Here is a 14,378-nt window from a genome sequence, read left to right on the forward strand (position 1 = left end):
GCCATGCAAATTAGTGTTCGCAAGTAATGATGCTCAACTGTGTGTTTTCCACGAAAGTTGTTTATTTTTTCCTTGGATCACCTTGGTAACGCTAATGACGTAAGCTTGATCAGCCAATTATCTCTCCGCGTGTGCTGATTCGTTTTTGCCAGAGGCGCCGAGCTGACATGCGAATTTTTGAACTAATGCTGTACGCATTTTATTTTCAAATGCTTGGATCTTGTTTTGCCGACATCAAAATTTAATAAATTTAAATGTGATTGTACATTTTTGCTGTTTTAGAGTGAATTAATAGTTTTTGCTGAGCGCTAAAGGTAGGCAATCAAAGAATCTACTTCTGTTTATGTATATTGAGAGTTTCAATTTTGTAAATTGAGTAGAAATTATGGAAATTATTAGTTTTCTTAGGGGGGTAGCAACTTTCAAGTTAGGGTTAAAAATTAGACAAAAACAGGGCAGACTTAGACCGGGTTAATAAATTTCCAAATTGGAAATGGAAGATTTAAAATTGATGATATAACGTTCAGATTTTTAAACAATGGTAATAATATTTAAAAGAAACAAAGTTGCTTCATTCAAGCCAAAAGGAACATACAGTTTTTGCATAAGTGGTGACAACATACATAGAATTATAGGTATTATCCTTTACAGCACTGAAGTCAGCAGTTTGGGCTGGCCAGTGCAACTTTTCAATACTCTTCTCCTCAAACTAGTCTGTGGAAACGTCAGCACTATGACATGAATCACTGCCATGCTGACAGAGGTATGGGCCTTCTCTGATATGCTTCCACAACATAGGTAACAAATTAATGCCTCGGCATTCCTGGTTTTTTCCAAAACAACCAATGGTCTCAGGCAAAATCATGAAAAACAGGTCCAGTCCAACACACTGCTTCTGCCAATTTTCACGGTTGGGACAATACAGTCCAAAAGGTAGCTGTCTCCAGTAATCTGCCACATCCTGACACAACCTTCACCTGTTAGGACCATCTACTATGACTCAACACTCCTAACGGCAGCCTTTTTTTTTTCCACGAATGGCAGGCCTTACACCAAGCTAGATGGCTTCTGGCAGTAGTTGCCCATCAACCTCTCAAAATGAGGATGGAATTCCAAATGTTTGTAAAACTGTAGCAAGAGATCATTGTTTGACACTCAGAATGATTGTTGATGAGTTGGATATGAATATGGAGACCATTTGTGAATGAAGATTTAGAGTAAAGAAAGGTCTACACAAAATTTGTGACAGCCTCACAGAAACAATGTCACAGTGTAATGACTTCATTCAAATTTCTCAAAACAGTCCTAATTTCCTTGAATGTATTGTGACTGGAAATGAGTTTTTCCTGTGTGAGGCCGTAAGTTTGAGAGAGGCAGCTAATTCTAGTTACATAACACTGCTCCACAACCATTCTACACTTGTCTTGAAGACATGTCTGATGAAATGGGGCATGTACAGGATCAATCATCCACCCTGCTTTCCTGATCTAGCATCAACGGACTCCCTCTATCCCAAGTTCAAAACTACCCTCAAAGGAAAGAGATTTCGGGGTGCTGAGGACAAAGAAAAAACATAACCACTGAACTGAACATTACCCTTTGCTGAATTTTTCAGAACTTTTAAATTGATATAATTGAGTGTAGTCAATCAGGTGGAAAAATAAAACCATATTTGAACTCCTTTAGTCCAGGAACTTTACTGCCACACCACATATACATTAAAATTATGGTATATACCTTTAAAGCTATAATCACAGAATAGAATATGCATTGAGTATCCATAAATTCATGGCTTCTCAATGCTATACCATTACAAAAAAATATCCAAAGGAGGATGCAGCAATGAAAAGTGAATTCCATACTATTTTTCACCAGTAAAAAATTAATAATAAGAAATTTTTACTTCGTTATATTTACCAATACTTTAAAAACCATAAATAAAACCAATTTATTTACTCTTAGAGACTGCAGTGATTTGCATTTACCAAAATTTCTTGGTTATAGTCATGTGAAAAAACGTTGATAAGTTTTGAACTGGTTGTACAATAGCCAGGGAGTAAATAACAAGCATGTTGATGTAGTCAGATATTCAAAAGCAATCCTCCATATTTCAACATGGCACTTCTTGTTCTCATATAGCCTTCATAATATAGTCTTCTGCAAATTAAATCGACTCCACTTTCAAATCTTTGTGTGCATTTTAGATATCACCAAGATGTGGGTGAAAAGTAAATTTCAGTCAACAAGTTTTTGAAAATCCTAAAACGTTAATTGTACCCAATCAAGGGATTGAGGGCACCTTATTCCTTTAATGACACATATTTCTTTAGCATCACTTCACTTAAGTGAGAGTAAAGAAATAAGTGACAGATAAAACTCAGGAAAGTCTGAAACATACTCAATAATGAGCCTTTATTAATTATTTTATTAAAATCATATTGCAGTTTGAGTTCATTTACAAAAGTATGAAAAAAAAGTTGCAGTGAGTATCATAAAAGCAGCTGCAGATTCCTCATGATGACTTTGACAATGAACAAATACTATATATACTTATAAAAAACAGTAACTAGTAGTAACTATTTCCCAATGACTCAAACTTTTAAATAGAACACTAAAAAAAAAAAAAAACTTACGGAATGTTTGATAGATGAAGTGTTGCAGAAGGAGGATAAATATTCTGATAATTTTTAGAGCCTGGTTTCTTAAATCTGTGTAGTGGTGAACTGCTGTAGTCTTTGGTAAGTCCAGCATCCTAAGATATTTAAAATTACAATTATTTCAAATGAGAAGTTTAATACCAAGAATAGTAGTGCTACTGAAATGAACAAAGCACATTTAAATTATCCTAACTTTCTTCTAACAGAAAATAAAAATAAAATATTGAAAACAGAACAAACCATCCAATATCCTAGGGAGCATTCAACACACAGCTGCACAAGGCCTATAATTCCACCATATTCTGAGGCCCGTAGCCATGTAAGATTAGACAAACCCTAAAGGCGGGAACACACTATTATCATGTGATGTCACTGTTTATTGTACACTGTAAAGTCGGTCGTAGAAGCATCACTGTGAAGTAGGGTGACCAGATTAAAAATTTGATCTTGGGGTTCTCATACTTATATTTGAGCTATTCATTCCTCATTTTGGGGTACTGGCATTATATCTCAAGAAAAATGAAGATTCTAATAAATATTTCATTTCTATATTTTGTTGATTTTTACAAGTTCAATGAATGCAAAATCAGTCAAATTTTAATAAAATTAGCCGTATTATAGCATGTGCGTTAATCTGTTTAATTCAGAAAATTTTATTGCAAGAGTTATAAACACTAAAGGAAACATTTATAAATATTAACATCAAATGTTTTCATAATTATTTACAATACATATTCGGTAAACCTAATTTATTTTATCAAAAAGAAAATGTTTACCTAGCAATACCTTTCATTTGAAAATGAAGTTTTTCATTTTTTAGTGCACATGTGTAAAATTCTTTGCATGACATATTGTGATCAGTTTTCACCAACAGTTCTCCTCCAACATTCTTTAGGCCTAATTTATTTATTTCCTTTTTCCATGTGTTAAACATTAATCTAAATACACGCTCACTCATTGCACTTGAGTGAGGCAAAGCAAAATCAAAATTAATTTTTTTTCTGTATTATGTACTTCGTATGCAATTAAAAATTTTATCCAAATATCTGTGTTATTTTTGAGGCCTTTTGCCTCAATATTTCTAGGGAATGATTTCAACAGAACATATTCTTCATAAAGCAAATCAATATTGATATTGGGAATTTTAAATAAAAAAGAATGTTGCCTGAGCCTTAACATTACATTGAAATAAAAAAGAAGTCAAGTAGAATGTAGGAGGTTACAAAGTAGGCATAATATAAATATTCTATAATCCTCTTTGTAAATAGGATAGAATGACTTTTTTTTTTGAGTCTTTAAGGGTGCATTTCAACAACTTTATCGCCAATTAATTATTTCTTCCTAAACAATCATTAAAACTGGTGTTTTATGATTTCTACTTTTTTTCAAATACCCCATTTCAAATTTTAAAAAGGGGGTATTATACCCTGAAATTGGGTACATCTGGAACCCTACTGTAACACTGTATGTGTTTTGCTTCAGTTTCATCAAAAAGGAAAGCTGAAACGAAATGAATTGCCACAGTTCATCTCTTCTTCAGATTTTGAAGATTTAGAAAATGCATGTGCTTTTCTTATAGCCGAAAAAACGAAGAGTACGCAATGAATACATGACATAAACTGGAAGAGAACAGAAATGGGCAAATTCCATCATATATTGCAGGACTTACAAAACACGCAATTTCGAAATTCAATCAGCGCTAAGGAAATTAGTTGTATGTTTATGGAAAATTGAAATAAAGTAAACCTCCATTATTCGCGGTTGCTGATTTAATATAAAATGAAACCTAAGTAATGTGAATTTTAAAGCACCGTGAACATTTTCCACCATAAAAAAACATGGGTGTGGCTAAATACATCTTTCCCAGTCAGAACAGCACTCAGTGAGTGTGGGAAGAGGGGTGACAAAATCAATCGTAGATACCTTCCGCTAATCCTTGTTCAGTATGTGTTATGCAATTGTCATGGAAGGTTTCGTCGTTTGCTTTTAAATGCTTATAAATTGAATAAATTTATTAATTTATAAATTGATGATTTTCACAAATCAAAGTGAAAAATCTACTGTTTTGCAGTGTATTAGTGTAAACAGACTTTTTTTGAGTGTGTTAACGATTAAAATAAAGTGACTTTATTGTGGACAAGTTCTTTTCTAGCCCCTACAAAAACATTGCTACGAATAAGGGATGCGTAATGTCCGTGAAAAGGCGCTAATTGCTTCAAAAATTTGCTCTGTAACTCGTGATGTTAAATTAGAAAAAATGGAAAAGGCTTTAAATCTGTGGATAGAAGACTGAACTCAAAATAAAATTCCGTTAAGTAGAAAATTAATACTGAAAGTGACACAAAAACTCCCCGACTTACGCAACTTTGACTTTACATGTTTTTGCCAGCCAGTGCAATACGAAAACGCAATTTGCATCTGTAGGCATAAATGGAGGTATTAAAAAAAAAAAAAGGTATTATAAACCCAATAAAACGTTCTTTTTATATTCGTTCCAAGACCTCGGAAGCTAAAATTTCGTTATATAACTAAGCTATTTATCTCTTTAAATGGTCATATTTATAATGGAAATTGCACTTCGCTTTCATTGTTATCATATGTTCCTTTATAAGAATCAATTTTGAACGCCTTTGTGATATTTTTCTAAAACACATTTCTGGAGGTCACTACCACAAACTGGTGCCTCCGTAGCCAGGTGGGCAGGAGCAGCAGTGCATAGCACATGCTTCTTGATTAGACTGGGGTTCAAGCCCGTGCCCACCAAATATGGAGGATGTGGAAAGATCAGGGAATGATCACTGCATATCTCCGGAGCAATATGGCCTTAGTTGCTAATGCTCCTAAAAACCAAATAACTACTACAAACCAATAAAAACAATTTGCACTCTCCGGTTTATTGGGCTTTTCTGTCAGTACAATCTAATTATACAATCTAATTATAAACGGGTAGTAAACTCGATCTTATTGCATTTGCGATAATAATTTTGCAATTACGTGGGATTTTACGTTATTATGGTGAAATATGTTCCCCGTCACTGAAATCGTCAATCATATAAAAAACAAATATGATTTTCAGATTCTTCTCTTCATTCCTATTTACTTATTACAATAGTGAAGGGAAAGGTTCCAGCAGAAAGTGCAAGTGCTGGCAGTGCTAGCTAACGACACAAAACTGATTTAGAAATGAAGATGATTAATTAAGAAGTACGAAGCAGGACAAAGTTTGTCATCTATTGAATGGAATTCGGTCACGCTGCTTCAACAGTCAATACTATTATAAGGGACAGTGCGCGAATAAAAGAACATGTCAAAGGGTCAACGCACTTGGGTTCAACAGTGATTAAACACAAAGTTTAAAGAACCTGTAGTCATTTTTATACAGGCTGAAGGCAAATACATCAGGTACTTGTTGACAAGGTACAAATACCTTCTGTCTTCTTTGCCATCTACAAAAGTTCCAGTCTAATGAATGGATTTTCATTTCTGACACAATTGAACAATAGTCCCAACTGTATCAGAATCACTGTGACCCAGTAAACAACAAAACCATGAGGTAGCAACTCTATTTAACACCCAATTCGGAAAGGTCTAAATCAGGGGTAGGCAACCTTTATAAATGGCAGGCCAAATAAAATGTTTGAGGTCCACGCGGGCCATTTTATTTTAGCTGTCCACGATTTTTAGGATTATTAAAATGGTGTATACTGAAAACGTCTACATAAACAGTTTTATTTATTGTAATATTGATACACTATATATAATTAATTTTATTAATAAGAAAAACAAAAGTAAGATAAAATTACAAAAATACAATTATAGCAACAAAATGCAATTACAATTCCAGTAACAAAAAGTGCAATATTTTATTTTTATCAGTGTATTGATATTTGCCGTGGCAATGCACAGGGTATTTTTGAGTCTCTTCCCCTAGACTTGAATGATCCAGTCTTAAGGAAAAATTTACGTTAGATGATTTATAGAGCTTCTTAATGTACCATTGTATAATCGACTTAATTAAACATTTTAAATATGGAACTGCCAACCAACCTTTCTCCGGTCTGGAATCTTACGCATATAAGATTCTGACATGTCTCGAAATGCATTATGGAAATATAAGAATTCTTTGAATACACATCTTTTTCTGCTATCATTGCAAACCGAAGATGTTAAACATGAAAGTCGCTCGTTGTGACTATTGGCTTCACTTGTTTCATATTAATATTTTTTTTCAAATGACAACAAGGGACGAGGTAGTGCACTTCTACTTCCTTGAGCAAATTTTAATAATTCCGTATTTATTCAATTTAACTTATTTTAACCTATTTTAAACTTCATTTCCACTTCAACCCCATGTAATTAAGTAGATCGTACTGTCTATTAAGCTCTTATTGCTATTTCCATTAAGGAAAAAAAATGTAAGGTAACCAAGACTGCAGCATATACACATGCACTTATTCTTCAACTATAAAGCCATTAAATAATCTTTTATAGCATTAAGTTATGGGATAAAACCAAGGATTAAAAATTACTAGAAGATACATTTTGTTCTCTTGGTATCCGGTTTTATGAGCCTAGTATTTGGGTTCCTGAAACTGGCCTCTTTTATTTCTGCCAATATTAATGTTGTGCGGAATTCACCAATTGATAAAAATTAAATTACAGCCACTACCTGGCTTATGTAAGGGTACGTTCCATGGAACCCTAAGTCAAAATTTCCCCCATGCTTGTGCAGCACTCACAACTCTGCTTGCTAAATTGATTGAATCAAAAAAGAAAATGTTCGATGAACATGTAAATAGAATTATTTATTGTATTTATTAAATTTATCTCATGCACAGGAAAAATTACAAAAGTGTGCAATTTAAAAAATTTTCAAAATTATAAAATTACAAAAAAAAAAGAGAAGACAGACATAACGCCTAAGTTTTACCTTTCAAGCATCGTTGCCAGAAATGACATCTTCGATTGATAAGTATGCCGCTGCAGCGGTAGAGGGTTTGAGAAATGACCCCAGGGGCTCACATCTGGTTAGTATGGGCTTGGCACACCCAGGGTCCTGAGCTGGATATTATCATTCTAATTTTAATTTGATTAGGATTGATAAGTATGCCGCTGCAGCAGTTGAGGGTTTGAGAAATGACCCCAGGGGCTCACATCTGGTTAGTATGGGCTTGGCACACCCAGGGTCCTGAGCTGGATATTATCATTCTTCTCTTTCTCGGCAATTCCTTTCTACTTCGGACACTCTCTCTCTCTCTCTCTCTCTCTCTCTCTCTCTCTCTCTCTCTCTCTCTCTCTCTCTCTCTCTCTCTCTCTCTCTCTCTCTCTCTCAGGGTAACTCGGGAATTTTTTTTGGCTGGTGCAGCATAAGTCTCAGGCTTCCTTCCACCATATGGCTAATAATAATAAAAAAAACTCCTCTATGTCTTTGACATCAACCTCCAACTGAAGTAGCTCTGCAACCTTTACAACCTTATCTGTAACTTTTTCATATGATTATTAGAGTTTTTCAAATCATTCGAAGCCTTTTATGCGCTGTGGGCATATATTCTTCCATGCACCATTTAAACAACTTTTAGTAATTTCTGCTCAGGACTTATATGTTTAAGATGGTGTGGTAAATACTGTAAGATTTCCAAAAGGTTCTTAATGTCAAATTTTTCTCACCGTCTACTGCAGACAATGCCTGAGCAAATGTTTGCGTAAATAGTATGCTTTTAAATTCAAAATAACACTTGGATCAATATTTCCATTTATCCCTACAGATGCAAAATACATTTCCATACCCCCCCCCCCCAGTTTGCACTAACCGGGCAAAAACTTATGTAAATATATTTGTGTAAAGATTTGCGTAAGTAGAGTATTACATAAGTTGGGGAGATCCTGTATACCTATAAAAAAGCTCTTGTTTAATCTTAACTGAGATTGTAGTTTGTAGTTTTCACAAGAAGACTTATGTTTAATATATATCTTCATACAAATAATCGAATAAAATTATATTAGAAATATGCACAAACACTTACTGGCTGTCCCTCCTTTGGCATTTGAACAACTTGGTGCTTGGATGGAGTAACACGAATTGGTTTACCAAATAGTTTGATCTTATCTAAATGGGTCATTGCTAAGAAGGAGAGAAAAAAAAAAAAAAAAATTATCAAACAATTTTAAAAAGTATAATGTACAGCAGAGAAAACAAAAAAATATATGCTACACTTTATTACATCTTTATGATTTTTAAAGCAATTGTCTCAGTCACTGACCCTGCCAACAATCATCTGCAAATTTAGATTTTAAGCCTGATATACCATCATCAATATCATTAATAAATATTGAAAACAACAGTGGGCCCAACACTGAACCCTTAAGGACTCCACCAATAACATTGGTCCAAGAAGAGCAGTGCCCATTGATAACCACTTTGTCTTCTCCCACTGAACCATCCCATTATCTGTAGTAGTAACTTCCCTTAATGGCACATTGTTCCAGTTTATACAGCAGTCTTTTATGGTCAACAGTATCATCAACAGTTACCCCATTCTACTGTTAATATAAGGATTGAAGTCTTTGCTGCTGTTCTTTGCCAGAGACTTCTTATAATTTGCCTTAGCTTGCCTAACCTCTTTTGTGATTTGATTACAAACTAATTAATATCTAACACAGGCTTCAGAATTGCCTGATAATTTATATGCATCACACACCTTTTTCTATTATTATATAGAAATTATTAGTATAAAGTATAAACATTAATGCTGCTGCAGAAAACGGTCATCCAATAAATCTACAAAATTCTTGCTACTGTGTGAGTGACCAATCCACATATCCCAGTCAACATCTGGAAATTTAAAATCTCTATTATAAGACATTATGATTTACTGTATAGCTATTTCGTTTTATAGTTGTTTGGTATATTCATCAGTTATTAGATTGTGATGAATAGCACACTCCTAAAGTTATTAAAACATGAGCTAGCTGGAATTGTAAAGCCCAATATATGGCTTAACTTTTTCTATACTTTGCCTTTCTATTTCTACCTTTCTTCCCGTTCGTAAAGCTATTAGTGTAATTAGAGTGATATTTTTTTTTTTTTTTTTTGATTTGGTAGTTGTTGGCGCATCGGCTTCTGTGGCCATATTGCACCTCCCAAGGTTTTTGCAGTACTTTGATCCGAGCCCGAGGCGGGAATCGAACCCGCGACCTTGGGTTAGAGTGATATGAACGTTCCAACTATCCTTATTCTATTGCTATTTGTCTTTTATTTAACTACGCCTTTATCCTTTCCCCATCCTCAATTTAATACATCTCCCAATACCACGTGCTTGTTCTTATTTATTTTAATTCTTCTCGTTTTGCTCAAAATTCCAACACTAAAATATTTTTCCCACTCTGAAAAAACACTTGCTTATATTTTTCAGCTTTATCCTTGTTTTTATCATAATTTTCATATCATTGAACTGCATTCGGACTACCTTATCCATACTGTAAAAGAATGTGCTAATTTTATTCTTTTCGCTTGTTGGCTTTATTACAACATTTCTACTGTTATGGACAAGTACAGAAATGCAGTTCCTGATACATAGTCAGGTGTAGTCCCCTGATGAATAACCTGACCATGTATCAATATTCACTTCAGCTGGCATCAGACTTTGCATTTTTACCATCTCTGTATTCAACTTAACTAACTTTGCCCACCCATGTCTGATGGACGGCTCTACCAGTTTTTCTTATATTTTACAGTTCCTTCACCTCCAAATTGGCTTTGCAATTCAACACAATTTTCTTAATTCATCATAACTTTTAGGATATTAATGTTCTTTTGCCTTTTTCAATCTACAATACTTTCTTCGACTGTCCTTACACTTCAAGTCCTTGGCTCTTTGTGTAATTTTCACCTCCATCTATGCAAACTTAATCACACTTATCTATTCTTACATATTTATATATATACTTTTGCATCCTTTACTGCTGCTTTGCACGTTTTAGTGCATTTGTCATACCTTGCTTATTTATTTATTTCTATTTTTTCCATCAACTGTAACTTTTACTATTACATTTAATATATATACATATAGTCGAACTTCCCTATAATGAATTTGATAAATCCAGCAAAAAATTTGTTATAGAGAAATTTCGTTATACAGAGAATTTTTTTTATTAGAAATTGTTATTTAAATAGAAAATGAAAATGAATCTACATTTATTTTTAATGCATTTTATTTCAAAGAACACTTATTTAAGTTACATTTACACAATTTTCGCCGGTAAGTATCACAAATTTAAAAAAAAAGGTGTAATTTTAGTTTGCACAGTACAATTAAAAAATTGGTTGATTCTCAAAGAAAACCTCACATTTATTCAGAGCATTAAAAACATTATCAGGAACATTTTCACAAAACTGTAGATTCATACGAACCATTTTAAAAGCATGAATCTTTTTTTCTACGGCTTTTCTACGGGTTGTTCTGATGCGTCATTGTTAATTTCTTCGTGATCATGGTCGCATCTAACCTGTTCGGCAGTATTTCATCTCCATTTGGATGTTCTGTTGTAGTCAGATCTTGATCTACATAAACATAACTATCCAGTGTTATTTCATTTTCGATGTTTCCGGACAATTCTAATAATGTCCAAAAGTTTTTCAGTTGTGAAATGGGCAATTCATCTTATTCTTCCAGTTGTTATTCGACTTCTGTATTCAATGCAAATCCCGCTTTCAAAAAACAATTTTGATTCAGTGGCATCGTTTGTCCAAAGTGTATTCAGTGACATCGTTTGTCCAAACTTTTGCCAGTTCAGAGATGCAATCTCTAAGGTTTGTAACTTCCAAGTTTTTATTTTCTGATAATGCATTGACAATCTTCATTATTATTCTCTTTTGATAATGAAATTTAAAATTTTTAATAATGCCCTGGTCCATTGGCTGTAGTTTTGACGGCACGTTTGGTGGTAAAAACAACAACTTCACACTTAAGTTTGGCAGAAATACTGGCAGGATGTGCCATACAGTTGTCAGTTACCCGATTTTCCTTTTTTCTTTTGTTATACAGTTATTTTAATCTCCAGTTTTCAAAGATATCACATGTCATCCATGCTTTTTTGTTAAAGGTGTAGTCAACTTTCAAAGATTTTGTACCTCCAAAACATCTTATAAGTTGAATGATTACAAGATATGTTATAAGCAATATGATGGGAAGAACATCCTTCCTCACGTAAAGCAACAATAGCACTCTTTTTTTCATGGCATCAACTGCACAAAACTCACCATCCTGACACAAGCAAGGAATGACCAACTCTTGCAGAGAGTGCTTATATAGCTGAAAGTAATAGCTGATGCAACATTATGTCATCACCTACACATGTCAATCTTATCTTAACTCTCCATCCTGACACAAGCAAGGAATGACTGCAACTCTTGCAGAACATGCTTATACAGCTGAAAGTAACAGCTGATGCAACAATGCGTCATCACTTATGCGTGTCATTCTTATCTGATGCAATCTGTAAGGAATATTGCCATATACTTACATTATTCGGACGACAATTATAATTTCAGGGGGAGATGCACTTTCTTTGAACACCAGTGTATATATATATATACACACTTGAGTAGATACTCTTGACACAATTGTGCAGGATTAACTATTGAATGGCTCCATTATATACAATTACATGAAGCTCTACAGGTGTTAGGATAAGGCTCCATCTTGTCTTAGGGATATCATCTGGTACCTCCAACCACTTCAAGTTATCAATTGGGCTATTGATAACCTGAAGAGGGTGGAGTTAGTGCCATTTCTGCAGTGTTTCTTTTTAGGTGCATTAGTATGTATGCATAAAGTGCCTCTTGTTTTCATCATGTCTGTATGCCTGTCCATTCACCTGTAATATACTCCTGCTCATAAAATTTTATACTTGTCACTTTATAGAGATTTGTTGAGCCATCTTAAATTTAATTAAAATCAGACTGATAAAAATCCATCAATTATTATTTCTTTATTCATCATGTTTGTAAATACTCTCCTCCCAGTAGATGTCTTAATGAAATTTTATATTTAGGGTCTTTCCAATTTACATTCAAATAGGACCAATAGAAATCTTATTTATTTCTTCTTCCTGGTAAGCGGCATACTTAGTGTCCCCGTAGTAATTTTTTCACGGCACCCCTAGGCCAAAAGAAATACCTAACACATTGATTTTCGACTTTTTAATATATACCTATATAATAATTTTATTCTTTATATAGAGGTACTAAATAAAGATCAATTATAGATCACCACAAAATTTAAAAGAATGGATACCATACACCTTCTTATAATGAAATAAATGTATAAATTTCAAAATAATAATAATAACTTTAACTTAAACCGAACACCAATCAGTGTATCAGCCATCTACAGGATGCCACACAGCCTAGCGTGCAATGGTTAGGCATTTGCATCCAAGATCTATATCACAATCACCAATGCAAAATAGAATATGAAGTGTGGTGTTGGGTTCTAAAGCTCATGGACTCTAGAAAAGAGCAGAAGGAGCTATGGAATAATAGATTTCACAGATGGAGTTGTAGAGAGACCAATGAAGTCTTGCAGCTGGAGACAGCTTGCTCATGTGAGAGGACAACGGAGAGTGAAAAGAATCACAAAGTCCAACAGATAAGGGCACAAATAATCCTATGCCGATGCAGTATAACAGTGGTATGCAAGGGGAATTAATTAGAATGCAGAATGTCAGATCCTTTCACAGCAGCATAAATCAATCGACAAAAATTAGGTGTCACAACTACAGGCTAATGGTAGAATTATGACAATGCGATTGTTTTCATGATTCATATCTGGTCCACTAATACTGACAGATCAACATCTGAATGCCAACAGCCCACTTTAATGTTCTTGCTGACAAATTGCACACTTTAAATTATCACAGTTTATCAACTCATTAACAGTTACTACCGGCGGCGTGAGAATGCAGTGGATCACAATGCACAGATAATTTGAAAATGATTCCAGGAGCCAGAAGGTAACTTTATCATAAACCATTGGCCAGCTAAGTCCAGCATCTTTAAACATGACATCTGTGACACAAAGTGAAACAAGTTTACTGCCATCCAGGCTGAGGCAAATATGAAATTAAGTCAGGTGAGCACGGAAAAACTGACAATGTTTCTTGGTACTTATTTTCGCTTGTGGATTCCATGCACTGACAAACACACTTCATAAACTGGCCACCCATGCTGTAAATAGGCTGATAACTTTTTAAAAAATTTCTTTAAATTTGTTTATAAATCTCAACTTGCGATTGTGACAGTTTGTTTCTAATGCTAACTTGTTTGGGTTTGGAGATTTTCCAGGGTAAGGAGGTTCTGTGGGTGGAGACAGCTTGTTTAGATGACCTGTTCATAACATTTCAGCTTGATTGAGCATCTATGGGATTAAGAGTAAACAAGTTGTTCCCAGCATTGATCTGCCACCATCTAGTCTGAGACAAATTTGGAATGAAATCAAGTTAGCATGGATCAGCAACACTATGGAACATGTTCAAAGGGCTGACTCCACCTAACAAAATGGCCACCCAGTGTGTGCATATGCTCACTTCATATGTAATAAAAATAAACAAACATCAAATTATTTATAAACCTAAACTTGCAATTTTTATAGTTGGTTTTTAATTCTAAAAAGCCAAAGGAGCAGCAACAATTATAAACCTAATGACAAGTAACTGACAATT

General features: G+C 34.1%; 1 protein-coding gene across 1 annotated transcript in view; it reads right to left on the reverse strand.

The window, feature by feature from the left end:
- Positions 1 to 14,378, reverse strand: part of heph (polypyrimidine tract-binding protein 1 heph) — a 393,048-nt gene that overhangs the window by 51,906 nt on the left and 326,764 nt on the right. Inside the window, exons 14-15 of the mRNA XM_090383369.1 lie at positions 8,681 to 8,778; positions 2,634 to 2,752 (exon numbers count right to left, since the gene is read on the reverse strand). Coding sequence (XP_090239495.1) covers positions 2,634 to 2,752; positions 8,681 to 8,778 — 217 coding nt within the window. The remainder of the gene's footprint in view (positions 1 to 2,633; positions 2,753 to 8,680; positions 8,779 to 14,378) is intronic.

Source organism: Mastigoproctus giganteus, chromosome 10, assembly GCF_048544385.1.
Source record: "Mastigoproctus giganteus isolate SK-2022 chromosome 10, ASM4854438v1, whole genome shotgun sequence".
Taxonomy (NCBI): domain Eukaryota; kingdom Metazoa; phylum Arthropoda; class Arachnida; order Uropygi; family Thelyphonidae; genus Mastigoproctus; species Mastigoproctus giganteus.